At 37.2% G+C, this 26,534-nt stretch overlaps 2 protein-coding genes across 4 annotated transcripts in view; one reads left to right on the top strand and one right to left on the bottom strand.

Moving 5' to 3' along the window:
- ar (androgen receptor) overlaps nt 1-12,377 on the top strand; it is a 35,514-nt gene extending 23,137 nt beyond the window's left edge. Inside the window, exons 4-8 of one of the 2 annotated variants that reach the window (XM_034113374.1) lie at nt 889-1,167; nt 2,833-2,977; nt 6,758-6,888; nt 6,978-7,129; nt 8,489-12,377. In XM_034113374.1, the coding sequence (XP_033969265.1) occupies nt 889-1,167; nt 2,833-2,977; nt 6,758-6,888; nt 6,978-7,129; nt 8,489-8,647 (866 nt within the window). In that variant the 3' untranslated portion in view covers nt 8,648-12,377. The remainder of the gene's footprint in view (nt 1-888; nt 1,168-2,832; nt 2,978-6,757; nt 6,889-6,977; nt 7,130-8,488) is intronic. The other variant, XM_034113380.1, reaches the window with a different exon arrangement.
- A 5,095-nt stretch (nt 12,378-17,472) lies between these two features.
- LOC117468731 (oligophrenin-1-like) overlaps nt 17,473-26,534 on the bottom strand; it is a 45,358-nt gene continuing 36,296 nt past the window's right edge. The window contains exons 19-24 of one of the 2 annotated variants that reach the window (XM_034112974.1): nt 23,447-23,591; nt 22,157-22,465; nt 20,877-21,015; nt 19,647-19,697; nt 18,556-18,603; nt 17,473-18,418 (exon numbers count right to left, since the gene is read on the bottom strand). In XM_034112974.1, coding sequence (XP_033968865.1) covers nt 18,558-18,603; nt 19,647-19,697; nt 20,877-21,015; nt 22,157-22,465; nt 23,447-23,591 — 690 coding nt within the window. In that variant the 3' untranslated portion in view covers nt 17,473-18,418; nt 18,556-18,557. The remainder of the gene's footprint in view (nt 18,419-18,555; nt 18,604-19,646; nt 19,698-20,876; nt 21,016-22,156; nt 22,466-23,446; nt 23,592-26,534) is intronic. The other variant, XM_034112981.1, reaches the window with a different exon arrangement.

Below are 26,534 nucleotides of genomic sequence, written 5' to 3'. Positions count from 1 at the left end.
GAGATATTGGCATAATCCAATGGTTTAACCAAAATATGTAAACGCCAATGGTTTGTGGGTTCTAACATTGAGCAGCTTCCTTAAGACTGATCGCATTTGTGGGGTTATAAATTACAGATGTATCATTACTCAAGGGGGCAGCAGATTTGTTTCAGTATTTGGCATTTGTTTTCTCTTGATACCTATTTGCTCTGCAGTGCATAAGGAATACAAATGTAATGTTAATATGCATGATTATTGAGATGAATGGTTCAAGAAAAAAACTGTATTTTTAAAACTGCAAAACCTCCCATGGCGACGATGTAATAAGAGGGGCTAATTTCCAAGTATACATCAACAGCGAGCTCTCATTCATGAGCACAGGCCTTTCCTCCAGATGAGACTCATCTGTTCGGAGAGTTCTCTTTCAAATGGAATATGATTCAATATATTTGACGCTATTAGTATATCAGTCTGGCTATTGTTGGGTAAAATTGATATTTCTCTTGAAGGTTACTTAAAACCTGCAGATGCATTATGAGACATTTCCAACAGATGATTGGAAGGTGGAATTACATGAAACCTCAGCACAGTATTTTTTGCTTTTTTTGGCTTGTCATTGTACAAACAACATTTAGCTGTAATTGTTCCAGTTAGGCAGTATGGATTTTTTTACAGTCAATGGCATAAAAAGCCATTCTGGCTTCAGGCAGTCTATACAGTTACAACAGCTGGATTTAAATTCAATCAAATGTGTAATTTGTTACATTTTCATTTGCAAAACACCTTGTGAATTGGAGTTTAAAGACCAGGTCACATTGCTTGTGAGCTAATTGTTTGACAAAGTAGCATATACCTGATAATAATAACTTAACTGCTTCTTGATCGATTTCGTGATTTTGTTTGTAGTACGTAAACTAAAGAAGATTGGACAACAGAAAAACCAAGAAGAGGATCATCCTCTTCCGGAACACTCAGAGGTCATCCAGAACCCCGCTCCTACTTCAGGCCTGAGCTACAACCCCCAGATGGTCTTCCTCAACATCCTGGAGTCCATCGAACCGGAGGTGGTGAACGCAGGGCACGACTATGGGCAGCCAGACTCCGCTGCCACCCTGCTCACCAGCCTCAACGAGCTGGGAGAGAGGCAGCTGGTCAAAGTGGTCAAATGGGCAAAAGGGTTGCCAGGTAGGATGCTACTTACATTTTTTGAAACAATGTTTTTTTTAGCTTCTTAATGCTTATCTTTGTTCACCAGCTGCTCGCTCACGCAGAACTGCAGAGTCAGGTGAAAACTCTGTGTGCCCCGCTTTACGTACAAGTACATTTTTGATTTATTGGGCTTGGCTCAGGGTGTGATTGGTCATCTATCAATTGAAGGGTCAGTGGTTCAATCCCCAGCCCCTGCAGTCAACATGTAGTGTCCTTAGCAAGCTACTGAACCCCCCAAATTACTCTCAGTTATTTTTCAGTCGCTTTGGATAAAAGCAGCTAAATATAATGTAATGTAATGTACTGATTATATCTTTTGAAGTACTTTGAGTCAGGAAATGTGTCCCTGTATAATAACAATTATTGAGTATGTTTTTGCATGGATGAATAAATAGAACCTGATACAGTGTTGGAGGCGGTACCCCCGTTGTTGCTCAGTGGCGCATGAAGCCAAAATGGCCAGACTGAAGAGCAAAATAACCCGTATCTGGGCCCATGGAGCATGCGCACTTGAGTTTTCCTTAAGCCCCGCCTCCAATCTCCCGCTCTCAGCTCAGTGAACTGAATGGATAGGCAACATAACTCTTGATTCAGCTTTTAGACCCTTATGATTTAAATAAGGGCTATAAAGGTGTCCGTACTGGGTAGTTGATTTAGTTCAAAAAAAAATTGAGGGACCTGGGCAATTCCTGGCAGATGTCATGCTTCTATTTCCAGCTTATTGATCGAATAGTGCTCACTGGGATATTCAAAGGCTTGGATAATATTGTGTCGCTTTTTCCTAATGTGCATATCTATGACTTTATCTCTAACTTCCTTGCTTTCTCTGGTCTGGTCAGCTGTTCTTGAGAGTCACTGACCAACATTAGTTAGACTTAGGAGGTTAGGAATCAATTGTTTGTGTAATTTACAAGCCAACTGAAAGATGTGTGTCCTCTGCATAGGTATGGAAAGAGATGGTGGGCCTCCTGAGGACACTGCCAAGTTGATATAATATTGAGATCAAAAAGTAGCGGCCCTAAAGTCTATCCTTGGGGAACTCCACAAGTCGGACTGTCAAGATAAATACGTTATCGACTTATTTTACATGACCTTGATCCTTTCTGGTGACCTCGAAATTGCCCGTTGTGTGCCCGTTGCGTGTTTGTGTAACTAAGAATATAATACCTATTCAAGCCAACATGATGCAATGATTAACAGTTTCAGGAACATTCTGAATGTTCTCACATCTCAATTCCAATGTTAAACTCTTATTTAAAAGTATAGACTTTGAAAGGATGTATTTGCATCATAATGTTATTATACAATCATTATATATTAGTGGCATAAAATGCTCTTAAAATAACAATAATTGTTATTATTTCTGGTACAATATATGCTCCAGCAAAAGTAGGTGTAACTAGCAAGCACACAAGTTGTCATCTACATCTTCTAAACAGACAAAGAGCTGTCCAACAGAGACAAATAGAAGAAGGAAAACCAATTACAAACTGTTATAGAAAAGCTAAAGTGGAGGTTATTATCAAAGTGTTTTGACACTCAAGCAATATTGATTAATTACACTTTAAACTGTACAAGAGTTTGTGTCTTTTTTATAAAAAAATAACCCATACAGTATTGTATTTGAATCTTTCTCCTTAGGTTTTAGAAAACTCCATGTGGACGACCAAATGACTGTCATTCAGCATTCTTGGATGGGGGTGATGGTGTTTGCCCTGGGATGGAGGTCCTATAAGAACGTCAACGGCAGGATGCTTTACTTCGCCCCGGATCTCGTGTTCAATGAGTATGTACACGTCTGATTTATTCAATTAAATTACGGTGTCTGAATTTTTTTTTTTTTTTAATCTGGTTGTGAGTAACATGCTGCGCTCCTGATCATATGAAGACATCCCCTTCAGTGAGTGAGCCTGTGCCTTCGTACCGCCACTGTGGTACACAATAGAGTTCTTCACCACTTTCTCTCCCCCATCTTCCTCTCATTTGCTTTCCTCATGCTCAAAGACATCTCTTGAATTTTCTAAATGTGAAGTAGAAATTGTTGCAGGCTTTTTAGGACCCTGTTCATCCAATTTCCTCCTTAGGTGTTATTCTGTTACAGTGAGATTAAAGGAAGGAACATTAGTCTCCAGCAGTCAAACTCTCACAGCGCTGGTGAAGCTGATTCCAACAGTGGTCAGGTCTGACTGAGTGTAAGTGAGGAATATTAATGGATAGCAGCCAGTCTTTAGTTTGGACTTAGTTGTAATGAATCTAAAAGGCAGAAAAATATTCAGACATAATCATCAAGATGCAATTATTTTCTCTTTTTAAATGACAACTTATATAGTTACCATATGTATGACTTAGTTACCTTAATGTTTGTGTAAATATACTGTAACAGAGGAGGAAGAAATAGTGTTTTTTAGTATAATTTTAGTTTTGCTTAGTTCAGTACCATCTCACTGATATGCTTATTTTGAATTAAATTGTGATTCAAGTGATTTAGTATGGTACTCCCATAAAGTTGGCAGACGCTAAGACACAGCAGCAGAGACGGAGTTCTCCTGGCTTTCAATCCTCGCATCCAAACCCTGAACCTCAAATTATTTCCCACAAACCCCCGATATGGTATTTTCCATGAAACCCTTTAGTCAAAGACGGCAGTGGCTCAGTCAGTAGGGGCTATTAAAGAGGGTTTCATCCTCAAATTCTATCTCTGATCACATTATTTATGCACATGTTTGACTGAAGTACACTTAGCAATACTAAATTGTAAAAATACTATATACTACTATATAACAAGTAAAAGTACAAAAGTATTGGCATCAAAATATACTTAGGTGCCACAAGTAAAAGTACTCATTATGCACTATGACCCATTTCAGAATATCATTTATTTAATAACTGGTTTATGATTATTAATGTTTTAGAGTGTTTTTCCCACAGCTGGTTAATTTAGAGCTAATTTGAATTGCTTGGTATTATGCTGCTGGTTGTTTTCACTTTCTCAAAGTCATTTAATAATTGATTAATATTTTGTATTAGTTTATAATCTAACATACGTCTCCAAACCCAAAAACACAGATGAAATCACTGTGACATCATCATGGTTATTGTGCCAGACCTTTTAAAGCTCTTTCCACATTCATTACTCTCTGTGGTCAGTAGACTTAACGTGCTGATGTATTCAGTGAAGTGTGCCTTTAATCATTTATTTAATCATATTTCATAAGTGTTATATTTTGCTAATCAACTAATTCCATTGCATCTTTATAGTATAAATCAAGCATATTAATATAAATAAAAACGCCATTTTGCAAAAGCACTGATCACGCAGCTCTCAATGACGCATGATTATTTGCTGACTGTCGCACTAAACTCGATTTTAACAGATTATGTTGTATAATTTAATTTAGACTGAAGGTTTAACATTTCTACATATTAAGAGGAATAAATAAATACAATTAAAGAAACAGAAAAGAGAATTCAAACAGTTGATGACAAATAATATTGCATCCTGACTCATACAAGCGTGTAAAAACTCAACAACATATTAACAGGTTATATTGATTATTGTATACACTGATTTATGCACACTTACCTTGCTTCACACTTCTGGCCGCACCCATTTCAGTGATGCAGGTGTGTATCATCGTTGAGCTGTCTGTGTGTTCGCACTGGGCATACAGCGGGTGGAATACATCATGGAATCTCTAACAGATTCAAGTTGGGAGCTTGGAAACTAACAAGAACAAGTTTCATACAAAGAAAGAAGTGAATTTATATTAAGTGAAGTGGATTAGAAGCTCAGATGTGGAGGATGGAATTAGGGCTGGCGGAGGCCATATAAATCAGAAAGGTGGATAATTGTAGGTATTTAAATGAAATGTGGGCATGAAGTGTTAATGGACTGAAGGGCTCCTTGTAATCTTTTAGTTGTGCTGCTTACCATCTCCTGCCAAGTCTAAGAGGGGCAAATACCCAGACACATCTTCGTAATTGGAGACTGAATTAAGGAGAAATTGAAAGAAATTGAAGGCTTTTTCATTCAACTTAAATTGCCGGTGTACTTAATGTATACACCTCATATTTAGAAAATCCTATGCATACAGTTCTATGATTTACTTTAATTGTCTTTTAGTTTAAATATTTGTTTCATGTGATAGAAGAGACATGCTGTGAGAAATTGAGTCTAGGTTTGTATACAGAAGCAGGTTGTCATACAGACAGGTTTAGCTGTCGGTGAACTTAAAGGAAATAGCTACATGAGAACTATTGATTATATCATCACTATAGATCCCTTAATTAATTCAGGTGCTACTAAAATATTAACAATGAATACAGACTGCATCTTTAAAAGACATCATAAGAGACACTAATGGCACCATTTGGTTACTAGAAGATGGAATAGATATATTTCTGTTTCTGTGGGAACACATCTTTTTTTTTTAAATTCTTTAAACATTCTGTAATCTAGGGGTTGTGTATAATTTGGTAGTGTTTATAGTATGTTATAGACTGATGTAAACTATCCCCTTTGCTCACGTCATAGCTATTACAATTCTTGAACATTAACAATCTCAGTATTGTACTGTAGATCCAGACTTCATTCGTGACACATAAACAAGAAATAAACAGTGCTCCTGGTGCAGGAATAGTTGATTTGGTGTGGAATCATCAAACACGATATGAAATGTGCTATGTTATTTATAATAAGTGGGCGTTATAATTTGATTTTGTGCTCGTAGGATGAAGCCCGGCTAGCTGTCTTTCTGCTAATCTAATCTCAGCTAACAAGCAGCTGGCATTGGCTGAATATTTACCAGACAGACAGGACAGTGGTATCGGATCTCATATAAAATCAAATCTTCAGCAAATCAGCCAATATTTCCCAACATGTTGAGGAGACCCTGAAAGGAAAACAGGAAGTAAATAAAATCGCGGTACCCATTTTCTAAGTTGGATCTTGGAGGTTCAAATAGTTTGCATATACGCTGGTCTGAGTTTGTTATAAAATCTATAAAACCACATATCTGAAACTCTGCCTCCATTTCCAGAGAGATGGAGAACATTCATTTCTTTCTTCACAGCCTTAGAATATGATGAAAACTCTTATTCATTGGTCATAATAAAGCAGAATCATTTCATTAGACTGAACAGAGAAAGCGCACCTTGATCACGATGTCTATTCTCGTCTTCTCCCGAGCTTATTGAAATAACTGAAGATTGTTCAGGCAAGATGAACATGAAATATCCCTTCTTATAATATTGCACTTTAATGACTAAAACACTACTGAACTTTATAGCCAATTATAGAGTACTAGATTCTAGTGTTACAGAGTTGTGTGTTTTCAACATCTTGCTCCAAATGTCAAAGATCACCCAGCAGAGATCTGTATTTTCATAAATGTTCCCATTACACCATTAAAGGATGCGGAGCCCACCTCTGACATTTTTAGCTCTGCAGAAGTTACTCATTACAGAATAAATGTCCGAGGTGTAAGGCAATTTGTTCCTCCGCCTCTCATGGTTGGAACATTTACTTTATTTCACATTTGTCACCCTGACCTTTTCACACCCGCAGGAATCGGATGCACACTTCCAGCATGTATGAGCACTGCATACGGATGAGACATCTCTCCCAGGAGCTGCTGCTGCTGCAGATCACTCACGAAGAGTTCCTCTGCATGAAGGCCCTGCTACTCTTCAGCATCCGTAAGCTCTGTGTCCTGGGCATCAACATGTAACTTACCCCAAACAAATGTCAAGGTTTTAGTCTTAACCATTACTGTCTTTTTCTCCAGTTCCTGTTGAGGGTCTGAAGAGTCAGAAGTACTTTGATGAGCTGCGCCTCACCTACATCAACGAGCTCGATCGCCTCATTAATTATGGGATGGCCAACAATCGTTCTCAGAGGTTCTACCAGATCACCCGACTCCTGGACTCTCTCCAGATGGTGAGACACTGCTTTAATTCACAATATGTCATTTTTAAAGCGAACTGTCAGTTTTTTGAATTTCAAATGTCTTGGTATGCTTGTTGTAGTTGTATATACAAAGTGGTGTATATTACATGAGTCTTTATTTATTAAAATGTTTACATTTTCTAAGATTACTTCATGTTGTCATCGAAGCGGTCCTCATCACTTGATGCACTCTATATCTAATTGTGTAGAGGTATTCTCTGCATCGTATTAATGGGCCCTATTGTGCTTTTTTGGGTCTTCCCTTTCCTGTGTGTTATGTTTTAGTGCATGTAAATGGTCTGCCAAGGCTCAAATCCCTGTGTTCCCTCCAGAGGGAGTTTCTATCACACAATCTCCCCCCCTGCCTGAAACGCCTCCAATGGACTCCTTTGTTTACTTCCATTAAATAGTGACATCACTACGTAACACTTATGCTTCTATTGGCTTAGCGCTCCAACACATAGTATGCCTAAGGGGCGGGACATCTCTCAGCAGTTGACCAATCACAACAGAGCCGACCAGCTAACCAATCAGAATGACATCACCTTGTTACACTCACTGTGCTATTGGTTAGTGCTCCAGCACATTGCACGTGACATGGTAAGGGGCGGGACATCTTTAAGCGATTGACCAATCACAACAGAGCCGGCCAGCTAACCAATCAGAGCAGACTGGGCTCTGGTTTCAGACAGAGGGTGAAAAGAGGTGCTGCAGCACAGGCAGGATGAGAAAGATAAAGAGCTTTTTGAACATTAAAGCGTGGAGACATGTCACAGGAGAGGGACTCAATTGTAGTTAGGGATCATGGGAGTTGTTGTCTTCACCACCATTGCATTTAGATTCTCCTGGTTCAGATTTCTTCAGTTTTCATAAATCAGTAGATTTTCAATAGGAGCAGAATTTCCTGCATGACTCTCTCCGCCCCCAAACATGTAATCGGTGATTAAAGCTGGTGACAACAGTGAGTGTTTAACATGACCTAAAAGTTTAATATTAAAATGTGAAAAAACTGGAGCTAAAGTCAATTCATGACAGCTTCTGGGACACATTCACAATCAATGATCTGTGTTTGAGTTGGAAGGGATGTTGTGTGATTTATTAGGACACTGAAAAGGGATTTAAGTTAGTACAAGGGGAATCTGACAACTGAAATCTAAAAACTTCTTCCCTTTAATCAGTGTTTTAAAAAGACTAATGGATGAGGCGAATATGATTCAGATCTCTAATCCTCAATTTCCTATTGCTTTAGATGGGTGTACAATTTATTTTAATGAGTCATGTTTCTGAGTCATTGTCAAAACACTGCTTGTAGTGAATCTCTAAAATATGTCATTTGTTGTTCTGTTTCAGACGGTAAAGAAGCTCCACCAGTTTACATTCGACCTTTTTGTCCAGGCTCAGTCTCTCCACACGAAGGTCAGCTTTCCGGAGATGATCGGAGAGATCATCTCCGTCCACGTACCAAAGATCCTGGCAGGTTTGGCTAAACCGATCTTGTTTCACCAGTAGAAGGATTTTTTTATTTATCAAAAAGTGACTCATCTTTACGTAAACCTTAACGAAGGTTCTGTTTCCCCACATCGTCAGTTTAAAGCCCTGTCCTGTAATCATTATTTTGTTGTTCAAGTTGTTTGTATTCCTTTTAGCCATAATTGTGATTGTTTGTTCAGAACTGTTAAAGCTTTTATCTGAAGCGCTGCGAGGCCTCGTCTGTTGACAGCTCCGCTTTCAGAGATGTTACTTTATATAAGTCTGTGTTTCATGATTACAGGACACTAAAAGTAGCAGGGTTAAAAACTTTTTTCGCATGTGACATTAAAACACTAGACAAGGTATTAACTTTACCAAAAGAACAAGAGATGGCACAAATAGCAGATGAGAATTGGATAAGGAAACAAACAAATACTTATAGCCCTTTTACTTTCCAAAATCTGTGCTTAAAATTGCACACTGATAACGATTCATGCCGAATCAAGAATATATCTTCTGAGTATGTAGATGTTGTGAACGTGAGAAATACTCTTTCTCGTAAATAAGCAAGACCTTTTGAGGATGATTTGACTGGACATACCCAGGCATCCCAAAATGCATTGCAGCTCTTCAAACTGTTCATTAACAGAAGGCGGTGCAGACAGTTAAAATAAATAACCATGAGTAAAATATTCAAAAAATGCACATCTTAACTTAAATGAAATATCAAAACATTGAAATTGCCTTCAAATAATACTGGAAAATATTCAATTGGGTGGATTTGTATTCAACTGTAACTGGGGCGGTCACACTGACAAACTGATACATTGACTTTAATTAAATGTATTCTATCAACAGATTCCACATGACTGTATTTGGTTAGTTGAAAGCAATAATATTAAGTTTAAATAAAAAGTATTAGGTTCAACTTAATATTATTGCTTTCAACTAACCTAATACAGTTAAGTGAAATGTATTTACATAATACATTAAGTTAAAGTCAACGTTTCAGTTTTTCAGTGTAGTTGTTGATATATGCACCTATTTGATGCAGAGAAGAAGAATTGCTGCACTTTTCTACAGTGGGAACAATCTGCTGGTAATGGCATACCTAATTGTTTATTTGTCAAACAGTATGCACTACATAAGGAGTGAGTATGTAGCGTGCAGTACGTAGGTTTGGAGTTTGAACACAGCTCCAATGCTGCCTTCAGGTGCATCTACTCATTTCCTGCTTATGAATATGAAAGTAGTTAGTACAATTTGGTGGGCATTTAAGTATGTTGGCGTATTAGGACTACTAAGGTAACAAAATAAATAAATGACATTACGAGCTGGGGGAGAGAGAGATATGTCGACAGTGGATGACCTAATCAAATATACTTGTATATTACAAATGTACTGCATGTTTATTAAAAACATAGTGTAATTTGATACATCAATAATGAAATACTTGTGATTTAAGCCCAGAATCACCATATTATCATAGCAGTTGAGCTCAATAGCAATTGGCCCTGTACAGAAGAAAGAAACATACTGATTTGAGTTTGGTTCAGTTTCTCAGCATCAGGATCAACGACACAACGGACAAATGAAAGATGTTGCCATGTTCCATTATGTTGCAGCTCCTCACCAACTCATGTTGATCAAAGTGACGTTTTGGTTCCTTAACCAAAAAAAACCCCCGTAATCTCAAGTTTTCTTCTCATAAATATGTGAATTACATTTGTAGAGAATATCCAAGTCTCTCAGAATATTACCCCCTCCCATGGCTCAGTCATTTATTAATGTTTACCTTCAGAGGCCCTAATACGCTGTCGTTTGTAAGAGCTAAAGTGCCTTAAACACAGAAATGAAGATGTACCTTTAAGATAACTGTTATCAAGCTTTCTAATTAATGGACACAATCCACTGCTGAGACAATCAAAGATAAGGAAGTCAAGCATTACAAAACAAACTTGATGTCCTGCATCATACTTTAAAATGTATGTCAACCATCATATTGTCCTGCTGTGAGAATGTACTGTAGTTTTAGTTCAACAGGTGTTAATCCAGGATAAATCTACTGAGGACAGTTGATGTCTTAATGAGAAACTCAAAAGTGAAATTGAAAGTTAAGGAAAACTAGGTATGTAATGATACATTACATTATTATTGCCACCACTTTGACTCACATTTTCACATCTCACATCTAAACATAATAACTGAAGATTAAAGTCCCCTGCAGCAATCGCACAACCCAGATGACATTTATTTTAACAATCAACACTTGAAATGATTGAGACACTTTTAAATGATGGGTTGGTATGTAAACCATACTTTGGTGTTTAATAAACACCTTTATACTTGTTTTCTTTAAACACCTTTATTTATATCAAAAGTATAAAGAGAATACATATGGAACAACATTAAGTTATTCCCTCTAAACAATAAAGAAACAATGTTTGAATTAAAATAAAAAACTAAACTAAGCTTAGCAAGATTTTTCAATTCTGGTAACATTATTATTCACCCATGTCTATGATGCATTGATAACATACTTGTACTGTATGATTATAGCTATGAGCATTCCTAAATATAACAACTATGTAAATAATTCATTATAACAACAATCACAACGCATAAAGCATGATCGTATAAGCGTAATGACTTATGAGGTCAACTATCATAAAACGTTATTATTGCTTGTCACTCATAAATCTTTGTGTTCGGGTCTCCCGTGACCCGTTTCAAGTTAAAATTATATAATAACTACGCTGTAGTTTTTTTTATCTCAACAAGGCTTCATGATATCCTCCACAACAGCTATATAAACACTAAAAAACTGATTTTGACCATTTTAGCCAAGTCTGAAGGTCTCTAAAAAATGTGGCCCAATCAAGATTCATCTTTGACTTCAGACAGACCACTTAACAAGTTACATGTTACATTTTAAATGGTACGTTGCCATTGTTGCACTGTATCCCCTGAACACACCGCGTGCTTACTGTCGCTTATCCTAAAAGCTTTTCTTCTCACACTGGCAGCACATGTGTAGAGCTGTTTGCTGACGTTAGAGCATTAACTTATAAATATGTAGAGGGTAAACTTGTTCTGGCGGACACTGTAAGCTGCTTTTATACTTTATTCCTCCACTGCACAGCTACAATAAAATAAGCAATTTTGCAGATCTGGCCAAAAAGATATCATGCCTTTTTGGTTTTAATTGTGCATTGAATAGGTATCAAACCTCCATTCAGACTCTTTTGCAGCTTCTTTAAAGCTCATTAAGGCAAAGGACTAAAGTTGTGTCCACTCAGTCAGCGGACAGAGCTATCCTTAACTGACAGCACGGAGTGACGCGTCCTGCTGTGTGTAGCAGCAGAGACTTGCAGACACACAATGAGAAGTGGATTCAAAGTGCCTGCGATATTAGATTAGGGCAGTCATTTTCCAACAGGACAACAAATAGAAACGTGCAGCCAAAGTAGAACTGGAAGGGCTTCTGATGCACAATCTGAAAGGTCCTTGAATAGCCCTGCCAACGCTTGGAGTTCAGAACCAAGGGAAACAATCTGTGGAATGCCTTGAAGATAACTCAAAAACACTTGAGTAAAACTGTTGAAAAGCATTCAGTCATGGAGCCGAAGCATTCAGTCATGGAGCCGAAGCATTCAGTCATGGAGCCGAAGCATTCAGTCATGGAGCCGAATTCACTTTTAGTTTTTTATTTAAAGTGGACCTATCATGCTATATTTGAATAATATAGTGTAGGACCATACCTATATAAGGCATATTTATACTTTTTTTTTTCAAAATACCAAACAGATCATGCATTTTAGCCATGCCTCATTTTGCTCAATTTGACATTTTTTAGATCTGTTTTAGCAAGGGTTGATTCTGTGAGAACAGCACCATCTAGAGGCCTGGCATATGTACTACAACGTCTCCAGCGCTTTCGAACGGCAATGCCGTGGCTGTCTCCTCCTGATTGGTGGAGTTGGCCTAATAGCCGTAGCGCCACCGTCCTGACGTCAGGACAGTGTTCAAATCTGGATCAGTTTTTATCAGATCCGTTGCAGCCCCTTTTTTAGAGATTTGGGTATGGAGGAAAATAGAGAGGGTTGTGTTTTCTGACACTTGGTGAGTTTCCTGGAACACCGGGGACACATATTCATGTATAAAAGATGTACAAAACTGCATTTTGCATGATAGGTCCCCTTTAAAGAACACAAATTTAGCGTATTATGTCACTTTGTACATACAGCAGAGCGGGAATCACACTGAAATAGTATCTTGTCAGTAAATGAATCAAACGTGGAGCAGATAAGCGTATTTATCATCAGAACAAATAAAACTTCAACATAACTTCAGCTCACGTCCTGCAGCAATGCTTTATAACTCTGTAAATGCAACACTTTTAACAATTCTACACTTCTTTCACTAGCTTGTAGATGCATGCATTGTGTGTGTGTAGAACTGTATTCATAATTTTTAGCTTTACACAAAGCAATGCATGGACATCCGCGGAAGTCTCTCCTGTGTATTCTGTCGTCGTTCAATGCATGAGCCATCTGTCAGGAAGCATGATGCCATCTTGTTGTACAGTAACAAGCTGGCAATAATCGCCAGCTTCAGTGTTTTGTTTCGGACCCATTCGCTAACTTCAGCTGTGCGTCAAAAGTACTTTTCTTCATCTGCAAGTTAATATCTTCATATTGTCTTTTTATACAATATTTACTAAATGAAAATGAACGGAGGGGTGGACCAATCCAGGTGATCCATGAACATTGATCCCACAACTTAAATAAATGTGTCTACCGTTGTTTAAGGAAGCAGTAATGGAGTGTGATATTAAACATACAGAAATGTCATTCAAACTTGTTCCGTATATCATATATAAATCTAAACATGTAAAAGAACTGGAAAACGACTCATCCTGTGTTACCCTTGAAGACTGTTCAATACTCTTTTTGTATGCATGCAACACATTAAAGGTAGCACTGGGTGAGTCATTTATATTCAAATGGTCATTTTCTTGGTGATATTCCTTTAAGTAACAACATAATGGTAAACTTTTGATTAAATTGAAATATTCAGAAATATTCTCACAATTCCCAAATGCACTATATGGTAAGACTATTGTTGCCGATAACACTTTGTAATCCTTGAAATGAACACTGGTTTTAAATAATGTTGTAATTTGTAATGCTGTGTTAGCTTTATTCGAAGGCATTGCCAGTCAATGAGCCACCCAGTTGCTCTGTTCATTTTGAATATGATTGAGTCACAGTAGGCTACAGTGTGTGTATAATGTTGATGGACATTAGTTGGTACACTGTGTGCCCAATGTACTGCATATTAACCTGGTTCTTTGTACATGCTTGTACATGTATCTCTTTAATGTCTGTTTTGGTGTCCCAGTTCTTAACTTTTAAAGACATCTCTTCTAGGATTTATACCTTTTGTGACTTTGTGTTTTTCAATATGTGTTTTTATCAAAGGTGTACATTTGCATCGTCTTTTAAAGGCAATTAAAATAATTCTGACTCTTTGTTTGAAGTCATTGTACTTGATGTGAAGTGGATATTTAGTGCAGTTTCAAAAAAGGAATTTTAATTAATCTCAGACTTTAGTAATGAATAGGCTTTTTTCCTTTTTAATTATTTGGATTCCAACATGCACGAAAGCTGGGCAAATGGGGGGATTTAACAAGGATAAGACCCATTAATAACACTCGTAAATGGATAAAAGTGCCATACGATGCCATTATCTTAAAATCAAAAAAATATTTAACAAGTGTCAGATGGTACTTTGTGCATTTCCAAAGTGAAGCAATATGGGAAAAACTTTGCACTAAATACATGTTTAATTCATCTTGGACATCCAGTAAACAGTGTGCTTGCTTCAGTGAGAACACACACTGTTTTGTTCTTGTGTGGATGCTCCTCTCATCAAGAGTCTCGCACTTGGCCGCATATTAATTTGCAGCTCAAGGTTATTTGAATTGGCACGAATATGGCAAGGGAGTTTCCGCCGGTGATTTGTGTGGGAAAAGAAGTCCAAGTCTTTATACTGGGGCTGCACATTAGCAAGACATTCTGAAAAATTGAGGAACAAGCCGAATGTGGAATGGAAAGTTTTGAGGTGGGGTGGCGAGGCTCTAACAGGTGGTGAAGGTTGGAATGTGGAGGAGGCAAAGAAATTGCTGAGTGAGTTTAAAAAGGGTTTATTAAACAGATGGAGTTATCTGACTGAGTGCATAATGCAAGGCCGTAACCAGTCAACATTGGGGGCGACCAAAAATTAAATCAAAATTTGAATACTAATTTCCTGCTATTCTAAAGGAAAATATATACAAATTCACTAACACATGGGATACTTTAAAACCTGTTAAACCCCATGCCTCCGCCCGTGGGGGCAAAAAACAACAATATTCACGAAACTGTGTCTCAGGCATGGGCGTAGGAAGCATCCTCAATGTGGGTGGGACAATTTGACGGGGGGTGTGGGCAGGTGGTGGACCTCGGTAGGGGGGTCCGGGGGCAACTTTAATGTTGAAGTTAAATGTATCAATCTGGTGCACTTTGAGAGCAACATTAGGGACTAAATCTATGGATACATCTCTCTATGAAACAGAACTGTAAACAGATTGACTTTTTCTTTATGCATATTTTACAAATCACTCCCCTAGCTACTATTCCTGAAAAGTTCGGTTTTAACATCAGAACTACAAGTTACTTACACAAAGAAGCTAAACCGGAGGGTTCATTAACATTACCATTACGAAATAAAATAATATAGATTACTTTAGAGCTAACTAGAAAAATATACTAGAACTGATGGAGGGCAAATTAAAACATGACTGACCTGCTTGGAGCATCAACGCTAACTGAAGCTGGACTCGGACGTGTCACAGCGAAATACACCCCCCAGGTATAAAATAAAGATATGCATAAACAAACAAAGGCGGAACCAATTTACATATGAAAAGAATATATCATTTTGGTGAAGTTCACAATAACAGAAAATAAAGATTTTCAAGTATACAAATAGCCAAAATAAAATAAAATAAAAAAGTCATAGAATAGCAATTTTATTTTAATTCTTTTATATCAGTTAGGCTATATATTGGGGGGGGGGGGGACATTTTGAGCGTATCTGAATATTGGGGGGGATGTGTGTGTCCCCAATGTATATGGTGAATTCGGCCCTGGCATACTGCAAGGTACTGCTGCGTTTTTCATTTGGTTTTAAGCGTGAACGTTTACCATCTTATCTTTTTCCTTAAATTATGAATTAATTTCCTGTTGTACAAGATATTTGAATGGAAGTGAATAAAGGCCAAACATAATGGAAACCCACCAGATAAATCATGTCCCTGGAGCCAATGTGGTTGGGTTTCACAGTCACGATGTTTTTCAAGTTTTAAACACTGCAGGGGATGACCATAGAGACACACAGAGACTTCAAAGTAAAAGTTTTGGATTGTAAGGCCAACATTATTCTTATATTATTATACATGTTTGCAGCATTGCTTTGGGTGTTTTAGGCTGCGCCAAATTCATGGTTATTCATGGTACCCTCAGAATAAAGCCATCGGGGATTCTCTGACGTTTAGTTTGGTCCAGTCGGGAGTCCAAACTAAACGTCCTAAATGACCTTGGTAATCCCGTTTTATCTGGCACTTTCAACACATCGTAATTTACTTATTGGGAGGCAGCTGACTGTTTTGCTCAAAAGCTGCAAAACTAATTAAAGCCATTTCCTCCCACATTCTTTGCCCAATTGCCACCAAACTTGCTTCAGTGCGTCTTCGGACTGTCCTCACAAACTGTCCTGCCAAGGTTTTATATCAAAAAGTTTTACTGAAAATAGCTAAAGCAGACTCTCACTAATTAAATATCCAAACATCATGAAAATAAATGTCTGCCATAGTAAAAACATTTTGGTTAATTAAAAACAAACCTCAAAAGTGATTTTAAGACAGTATTTTGAATTATATCCTCATTTATTTGTGTAGTTATGTTTACATGTTTACATGCACTGGATATAGAGCATCATTACTCATCAGTTCGTCAATTATGCTCATCAATAAATAAATACAAATACATTTCCTCATTTCTCTCTTGTTTGGATGGAGTACACAAAACTCATAGATGTGAACATTTTGACACTATAGTTGACATCACCGCTGGTGATTTGCTCAGTCATATTGTAAAACCATCTGTTCCTCACTTAAATTGGCAGGTAGAAAGCTTGGACTTGTCTCAATTCAAACATTTCCAGAAAACATTGAGTGGGAAACAGTTTATTCTTTACATTAAACATTTTGTTTGGGATACCACAGGGCTCATTGTTGGGCCGTCATATTTGATTTTTACTACACAATTATAATGGCCAAAAATAATTCCTAATAACTATGTTAATAAGGGCTAAAATGCATGTGTTCCATCCAGAGGGAGTTAAGCACTTGGAAAAGCGCTAAAATAAATACCATGACTTATTAGTGTATGGTGACAGACCTCCAGGGCACCATCATATGTTTCTCAAATCGAGCTGAACTGAGACAGTACTTACATTTTCTTAAGGTTGTAACTTTGCAAACTCTTCATGCACTCTTAGTTTGTACACAACACATTTATTAGCTGTCTCACTTTAAATGGCGAAAAAATGGGTCTGAGAGCAATTAACACCACATAAAGATGGGATTGTTCTCCAAAGAAAATGTATTATGTGTTAATGTGCTCTTCAAACACCCCAAAGAGAACACAAACACACAAATAAATGGTAATAAAGTTGAAATGTGAAATATAAGCTGTGGAATTGATTTCAATGTAAAAACAGCATGCAATAACACAGCTTTGAGCAATAATATTCACGAGTCATGTTACAACTTTTCATGTTTATTTTCCAAGGTGAAAAAAAAACTATCCAGACAACAACCAGAGTTTCAAGTGTGGTTATAAAAAAAACAGTAAAATTAACATTATAATTTCGGAAACAGAAATAAAACTATGGAGTGTTATTTTGTACATATTGTAACAATCAATTGTAACAAATTCTTAATTTACATTTTTTGTTTCTCCAACAATTGATTTGAGTTGCAACAGAAGAAGGTAAACTCCCCTGAGAGTCAGAATTAAGGGAATGTACACTAGTTTATGTTCCCTTTTTAACTTACGCTATCGTAATATTCATGGTGTAAATTCAAACTACACTCACAGTGTGTAGCAAAATACTTTTTGTAATGCCTCTTAAAAAGTGACTTATGGCTGAATGAAACACACTGTCTGAACTGACATACATAATTAAATCTAAATATTATTTTAAAAAGACTAAAATAGCTTTGAAAGGAGTAATTACTCCATTGCTTCACCCAGCTCCTTGACAGATCACTACATGGTCAATATTCATAACATCTCAAAATTAATATTAAGAATAACTTTCGCATTTTCAAATTAATTTCAAATTAAACTTACTTAATCATATAGTCTAAGTAAGCTGTAAACATTAGTTTCCTTCCATTAACATTTTAACACTGTAAAATAACAAAAAACGGTAATGTTATTTGACACAATTGTAAAGTGGCATGAAACGTGGGGAAAACAATAATATTACTCCATCCTAACTTTGGAATAATAATCAAACACTGAGAGGATTACTTTGCAAGCTCATTCTAAATTCCCTTTGCTTCTTTGTTGCATTACACACCACTCTCAGTTCCTTAAGAGCCACTTCCTCAGAGTGCTGGCTCCATCCAGCTGGATCAGCACCCAGCAGCACATGCAGAAGTCACATGATGTGGTCCGAGTCTCGTCAACTTTAATTCTGAGGAAAAAAAGCCAAAAGTTTGTGTCAAGTACGAAAAAATACATTAAAACAGATGCCTTTTATACACAGGTACACTGTTTGCATTTCATCGCTTTAATGCTGTTAGATCTGACACAATGCCAGAAACATCTCACCTCTATTTCCCATTTGAACTTGTTGATGAGGATGGAGAAGCCGGCGGACTAAATTAGAAAACAGAAAACAAGTCAATTATAAATTCAACTTTTGGTTTCAGCTCAACCACCTGACAGCCCGGGACCCGCCTAAAGGTCCAAAGATATCCAATTGCAAAAAGGTCAGACTGTGTGACCAATGCCTGAGTCATTGCAGTACTGTGATATTAAAAGAAAGAAAATCGTATTGCCATTTGGTTTATTTATTTGTAAAAAAACTGTAATTTGTCTTCAGAGGGCTGACACCTATCCAAATTTGTCTACCCAATGTCCGTATTACACAGTTGTAAAATAATGAATCTGTAATATTGTTTAACTGAGACAAAGATAAACCAGGGTTCTTACGGTCTTTAAAAACCTGGAAAAGTCATGGAAATTCAAAATGCAAATTCCAGGCCCTGGAAAAGTTATGGAAAACAATATCTTTCCTAAAGTTTTGGAGAAGTCATGGAAATGTAACTAAAGTTGCATCAAATATCATTTATATTTTATCTAATCGCCAAAATAGTAATACTATAATGATAATAAATACTGTATCGTATAGTAATGAAACGTAAAATGGCATTTAACTGTTGAGGTATTTTGCTGGTGAGAGATTTTAGTTGCTTTAGCGTGTAGAAGCTAGTAAGCCTACTATTTGATTTGTTTTAGATAGGCACAACATGTTTCATATGCAGACCTTTTCCTGTTCTATGTTGAAATAAGCCATTTTCAGTGGTACCGCTGAGAAAGAGTAATTTTTTTGGTCATGGAAAATTAGGTAAAGGTCATGGAGAAGTCATGGAAAATCATTTGATAAACTCTCTTTGATGAAACTCCCTCACATTCTTCCCACTCATTTCCATCACTGTGTGTGCAGGGAGTGCAACAGGGATCCTAAATTGGACCATCCAAGCAAATCATAAAAGATGACGTGTGTGTTTCTATCTCCAGAATGACGTCATTGTGAGTCTGACTCTTTTGTTGAGTTATTATCAACTGTACTGTTGTCCTGACCCAAAGAAAAGGACAAACTAGAGTAAAGACAAACTGTTACAGTGGCTGTTACATACCTGGCGCCATGCCTGGAGGCATTCTCAAAAAACTTGGTTTTAGAGGCAACACTGCGGAAAAAGAAGCAGACATGTTTGTAGTATTGCATGTTTATAATTCAACTTATATGTGAGTATCTTTGTTAAATTCATTGACTTGTTATTTTAAACATCATTTGTTTTTAGGGTGACCTGAACATCTGTCCAGGGACTACAGATGAAAAATAGCCTCTTGGCTAACTGTGGGGCATTGACAGGAATGTATTATAATGTACACTGTACTTGTTAAAAAAAAAAAACAATACAAAAAAACTAATAAAAATAACAATTGAACCAAAAGAAAAATATAAGGAAAAACATTTGTTTTTATTTTTGTAATAAATATAACGATATTAACGGTATAAAAAATGTAATCAAATATATTTATATATATATATGTTATTTAAAAATACATATGTATTATTTGAGATTATTATTATTATATTAGAATATTATATCAAAGAGCCAGTAGTTTACTTTGCAGGGTTGTGTACAGTGTTTGTTTTAGAGCTTTTAACACAGAGCCCAGCAGCTTGGTGTGTTTGAATATGATGTTGAACCAGAACTTAAAGGTCCCCTATTTTACTGTTTTTCATCAATATATTATAGTTCTCAGATATATACAAAACATGTCTCTGAAGTGTTTGCCTCAAAATACCAAACAGATCACCCATTGTAGCATCCCATAATCCCCTCTGTTTCAGCCCTGTTTCCAAAGTGCTGATTCTCTGTCTGTTACTTTAGATGAAAATAAGGAGCCACTCCCCACGCCCCCTTTTGAGAAAGGTCCCTTCAAAACTCATGTTCTCTAGACAGAGGAGATGATGCATGCACCTCACTAGCATTCTCTGAGTATAGATCAAAGCAAGGGGTTGATAAGAGAGCTTTAACTGAGCTGATCAGCAGCTTTTGTGGGTGAAGGGAGTGAAGGGAGTGAAGGGAGTGAAGGCTGCTCTGTAGAGATTTGAAGAACTGCCGTATCAGGTGATAACTCTCTTTATATTCATCACTACAAGAGACCGCTTTCATTCACAACTAGTCCATTCTAAATGGAATAAAATAGATAAAGGGTCTTGTCAGAAAGTTTGGAATGATAGAAGTGAATAAGAACGTAACATTCTCGGATGGGATCCTTGAGGACAGGTTCGGGCTCAAATAGGGACCTTGAGTAGACAGCTCAGGTGGAGACTTTAGGATGTAAGGAGCACTTACTAGGATGGGGCCTCGCTGCTGGCTGCACTCGGGATCTTTAGTGAAGCAGGGAATCTGGAGGGGGGCTCAGGAGGCCTAACAGGGGGTCTGCAAATGGCACCCCCTGCGGACCTTGTCCTGATCAGACCATCGAAATCTGCTGAAAGAAACAATATTTGTTCAGATTACATTGTCCCCATTATGCTTCTGGGGTTTTCTCTTTCCTGTAGTGTGTGATATATGTTTGTGTGCATGTAAATGGTCTTCAAATGTCTGTGTTCCCTCCAGAGGGAGTTTGTCTCCCACACAACCCCCCCCCCCCCAGACTTTATTCATTTGAAAATAAATGAAAAGGAAGAAAACCAACGGCAGATCACTTCCCACTGAAAGCAAGGGTGAACAAGTGGGACAGCCACACAACTGAGACCACTATTTCTATCTTATCCCTATGTTTTCCATCTCTTGTTGTATTTAGGTATTTCTTTGTGATGTTATTTTCCCCAGATTGTACTATGACACTTTATATGATGCAATGTATATAAAGTATTATAAACCCACTTAAATGTGTTATAGTCGGCTTGTAGCACTAAATAAATGAAAACATCTATAAATCTTAATAATTCTTTATAACAATCATCCTTAAACAGCATTTTATAATGACTTTTAAGGTCAAGTATCTTAAAATGTGAAACATTGACTTGTTGTTGTTGCAAGGATCATAGTGTGTCATAGCTCCCATCATTTGAGTTATAATGCTTTATAAATGATGTTATATTGCATTATAATGTGATACATTCATTCTGTGGTTGGGAAAAACACATGTGAGCATTCATTTTTACTTAATTTAAAGGAAACAATGGCCACCCAGTTACTCATAGCCGCTATAATTAGTTATAAATGATTATATAAAAACGCCATAATGCATTATGGGGATGACAAAACGCCATAATGCTTGCTAAAACAGTCAGTGAGGGGACAGCAACTATGTGGTGGTTGTGCATACAATTATTGAACATAACTACAGCTACACAGTGCTATAAGCAGATTACAACTCATTAGAAGTATCAGTTCATAATGCATTATAGACATGACTCAATCAGGACTCCCTGGCAGAAGATGTATCACAATGGAACTACTTGCTCAAATGAAATGAAAAAGATCAGAATGACTTTAAATGACTTTAAAGGACTGGATGAATCCACATGACAAACAAGCAGACACAAGTTCTCAGTTTGCTGACAACATTTCATGTTCATGTCTTGGCAAACCAAAAGACAGAAGGCTTTATTCCTAAATCCTACCTTCTCTGTTGGCTGGCGTGCCTTTGGGAGGTAGTTTTCTGCCCTGGAACGAGGGTACTCTGCTCACATAGACCCCAGACTCCCCATTTGCCGCCGCAGAAGAATCGGGCCTTTGTCTCGTGTCGTCTATCCTGCCAGCGTCGGGCTCTGAGTGTTTGTCCTGACGGCTGCCTGGCCTGGGCATCAGCGCCAGTCTGGGAGGGGGGTCTCTGGGGAGCTGCGGAGCACAGCCCAGGGGTCTCGTCCTCTGCAGGGGGACGGGGTTGGTGGAGACCTCCACAGCTGCAATAGGGCTGTCATTCTGGCCATCTGTTGTAAAGTAAACACACTCATTAATGCAAGGTGGACAGCCAAACATTGAGATAGAGAATGGGATGTTCTTGTTATAACAGTTCAGTAACTTTCAGCCAAATGTTAATGTTTTCCTTTATGAATGAATTCAAATGATGTTCAATGTGTGAGAAAAGAAACAGGTAGAATACACTGAAGGTCAGATTCATCCAGCATTAAATTGGTAACACATGCACATGTTTGGATCTAGTTGAATGTTTTGGTTAACTTAAGTAGAAAACAAAGATATGCCAATTCCAAATGTGTAACCAATGCAAAAAGGACAAGCTAATGGTCCCAAATGTTTCAGCGACAGGGTATGAGAGGAAGGAGACACACCCACTTAATGAGGGGTTCAGACAGACATAAAATGATATGATTTAGTCAGAAGCCTTGAAAGAAAAATACTAATGTAGGATCAAAATGACCGCCTCACAGTATTATGCCAACGCTTCACATTCAAGAGGCAGTTTACATCCACGTCTGTCAAGGTCATCACTTTATCAAATAGTCTTAAATACATCCGTGTATAATTGTTGGTATTTTTTATGATTATGTTATGGCCAAAAACTCGTTTTGTGATCTTGAACCACCATATGAGCTTCTTGTTTCCAGGTGAAATGGAACAGACACACAAATGAATTTTAAAAAAGTAGAGTTGATACGTTTATTTGTACTTGAAATAAAAGCACCAAATCCATAAACAATAAATGAAAAATTAAGACAGAATAAATTGGATTTTGATTTGACAAAGTACTTCATGTTTAGAAATATGTGACTTTTTTTTTTGAATGGCATTTGATGGACACAGACAAACACTACAGTACATTTAAAATGTTCAGAAAATGTTAAGAATAACAAGATAAACAGTAAATATAATTACTGTACACTTATCACAGACAGGGTGGGTCAATGATGAGGATGATGATGACAGTGAAGGCAGGGGAGGCTAATAATTACTCTCTGTGTGAAAATGGTCGTGACTAAGAGCTTGAAGAACACGAGGTGGCCGCTTCGAGATGGTGATGGGTTGCCGCTTCCTCGGGGTGATGCGTGGGGGAGGGACCGGGGGGGCAGTGCTGTCCTCCGGCACATAGCTGAAGATCTGTAATCACAAAAATAAAATTGTTGCTGTGAGACGTGTTTAGTGGCTACTGAAATAACCAAAGTAAAACAAGTTTATACATTAGAAGGAGCAGAAAACACAGACTCCGTACAAATACCAAATGAGTTACCTAGTGACCGGGCTAACACATGCTTAGTATACATTTTTGTACAATTTGGGAAATAGACTGATTAAACAATTTTAGTCAGGAGGAATGTAAACAGAAGCAATATTGTCCTACTTACCCATAGTTATATCATAACATTGTCACTATTTCTAACATTTCTCTGTGTGTAAGTAGTAGTAGTACAGCCAGCAGCTAGCTTAGCTTAGCATACAGACTGGAAACAGCTAGCCTGGCTCAGACCATTGATGTCATTGTATTTTGTTTGTATAGTGCGTTACAAAAGTGTAAAACATCAATTTGGAATTTTACTGGGGTTATGTGATAGACCTTTTCTTGGCCGGGAACAATTATCTATGGCCTCAAAATGTATCAACTTCCTATTTTGCATGCAATAACCAAAAAAGTACAAAATATGTTGATAAGTGAGCTTTAGAGGAGCTGGATGTGGATTAAAACATTTTGACAGAGCTAAGATAGCTGTTTACATCTGTTTTCAGTCCTTGTGCTAAGTGAGTTAGCTTCTGCCATTATTTACAGACATGAATGCTATCAATCTTCTTATTTTACTGTCAGCAGGTAGGCAAATAAACACATTTCCTAAAATAGTCAACAATTCCCTTTAAGTAGTACAAAATGTCAACACACACAAGGGTTTTACTCTTTTTGTCTCAGACCGAACAAAAGTTGCATTCTCTTTAAGTCAGTGTATGTTTTGGTCATTGGATTTTCTTTTCACAAATGGATATTCAAAAACAAAAAACGACAGGATATTTGATTTTCGTTTTAAAATTGAAAAACCAAAATTTAAATACAAGGCGTTTTTCTTTATCATGGTCAAAAAGGGATTTACTAAACTTAAAAAACGGGATGATTTTCATTTTCTACTTCTCGTAAACAAAAAATTAAAATCACTAGAAAACAGAAACAAAAAAACTACAGTTTTTTCATATTCTGTTACCTTACAAAATAAGAGCACAGATGAGGACGGTCAATCCGTGTATATAGGGTCCATTTGTTTTCACAACGAAAACAGCCAAGACGCATATTGAGCCCAGAAAATGAATGTTATTAAGGGCTGTAAATATAATAGGCCTATTTCTAAAATGGACAACATTGTTAGGAGATTTCAACTATACAGCGATTCTGCACTGCGGTCAACTCAGCCATCTCTCCAGTTTGTTATTATTTTTTCTACCATTAGTCAGTAGGCAGCAGCATTTTACACCTTGGAAAGTCTTGCCTGCTATTTAAATTGACTTTGGTTGAAGTTAATAACAATATTGATATTATATAGATATAGCATATCATTGATGCAGTCTTTCTGAACACTTTTAAAATAAAATACTGCAAATTAAGAATATTTGTAATGTTCTGAAGAGATAGTGCATTAACTTGAATTTAAAAACACGTGGCAACTTTATTAATACAGCAGATGAAAAGATTTGTGGAAGGATAAATTCTTCATGGGCTTCAATGGCTCTCTAGATAAAGGGTGTTTTATGGTTGCTTGTATTATCCTCAGATAGTGGTTTGTTTAAATAACTAGTGACATTTTAATAAATATTGAAAAAAAGGGCTCCAAAAAAGGCATATATATATATATATATATATATATATATATATATATATATATATATATATATATAACCTGGCCGGCTCAGCCAGTCTGTATTTCTTCAAGCACCACAAGATTCAGAGTTTATAAAGTACAATTCTGGGCCATTGATTGTGTCATTTCTCCAAACACATACAGTAAAAATGCCTGTTTTTGAAGCCTTCAAATGGTGCAGGAAAAGGACTTTACATTGTATTATACTTAAAGACAGGACTATTCAGTTAAGAGAAGAGAAAAAAGGAAAGAAAACTGTTATAATGGGTGATGTAACATTAATGACAGACATAATATAAGGTCCTTGGCACTCAGACTTTAGAGGGATCATTTTGTGATCATGGGGCATCACCCTTACAGCATCAGGACAATATCATATGGAGTCAGATACTGGAAGTGGGCTGGAGGCTGATGCGTTGACTGGGACTGATGGAAGGATGAGGCTGATGAGACTGAAGAATCTGTGAGGAACGAACTAGCGGCTGAGGAATAATTATATATTAAAAGACAGCAGCCCCATAAGAGGCCAACCATGTGACAGAGTGTGTTACTTTGCTGAAGAATATTTGTGACCAGCTCTAAAGTCTAGTCCAGGCCAGACTCTAAAGACTTTCAAAAGTGTAAAATGCTGCTGCCGGAGTACTGACTGGAAGTATTGCTGATATCATGTCTACCATCCTCTTAAAATACTCTGTCCAACAATATCAGTCTCAGGAAGAAAGGTGTTTTAACGCTTATTAAAAGAAAAACATGCATTCTTACTCGGGAGGGGACATTGACAGAGGATTACTGGAAAAGTACACAGTAAGTACTTCATAGTACTTGTGGGGGTAGTTTCAATAGTACTGAGTCCAACAGGATCAGTCTCACGAAGAACTAATGGCAACAAAAAATAATTCCCTCATCAAACTTAGCAGAAGTGGCTTGATTGTGTTCTCAGCAGGGGACTTTGACAGAGGATTTCTCAAAAAGTACACAGTAGAAGTACTTCAATGTATTATAGTAGTAGGCTTACTAATACAAAGTCAAACAGTATCAATTTAATTAAGAACTAATGGTAAAATTGTCTTTTTATCACTCATCAAAGATAGCAGAAAACATGCATTATGTAGCCTACTATGGAGGGGACTCTGACAGAGGATTACTCACAAAGTACACAGTAAAAGTACTTCATTTTATTTATGGTAGCAGTCAAACTAATACGGAG

The sequence above is a fragment of the Trematomus bernacchii genome, unplaced genomic scaffold (genome assembly GCF_902827165.1).
Source record: "Trematomus bernacchii unplaced genomic scaffold, fTreBer1.1, whole genome shotgun sequence".
In the NCBI taxonomy this organism is placed as follows: domain Eukaryota; kingdom Metazoa; phylum Chordata; class Actinopteri; order Perciformes; family Nototheniidae; genus Trematomus; species Trematomus bernacchii.
Note: the sequence above shows the minus strand (reverse complement) of the source record. Positions and strands in the feature narration are given on the sequence as shown.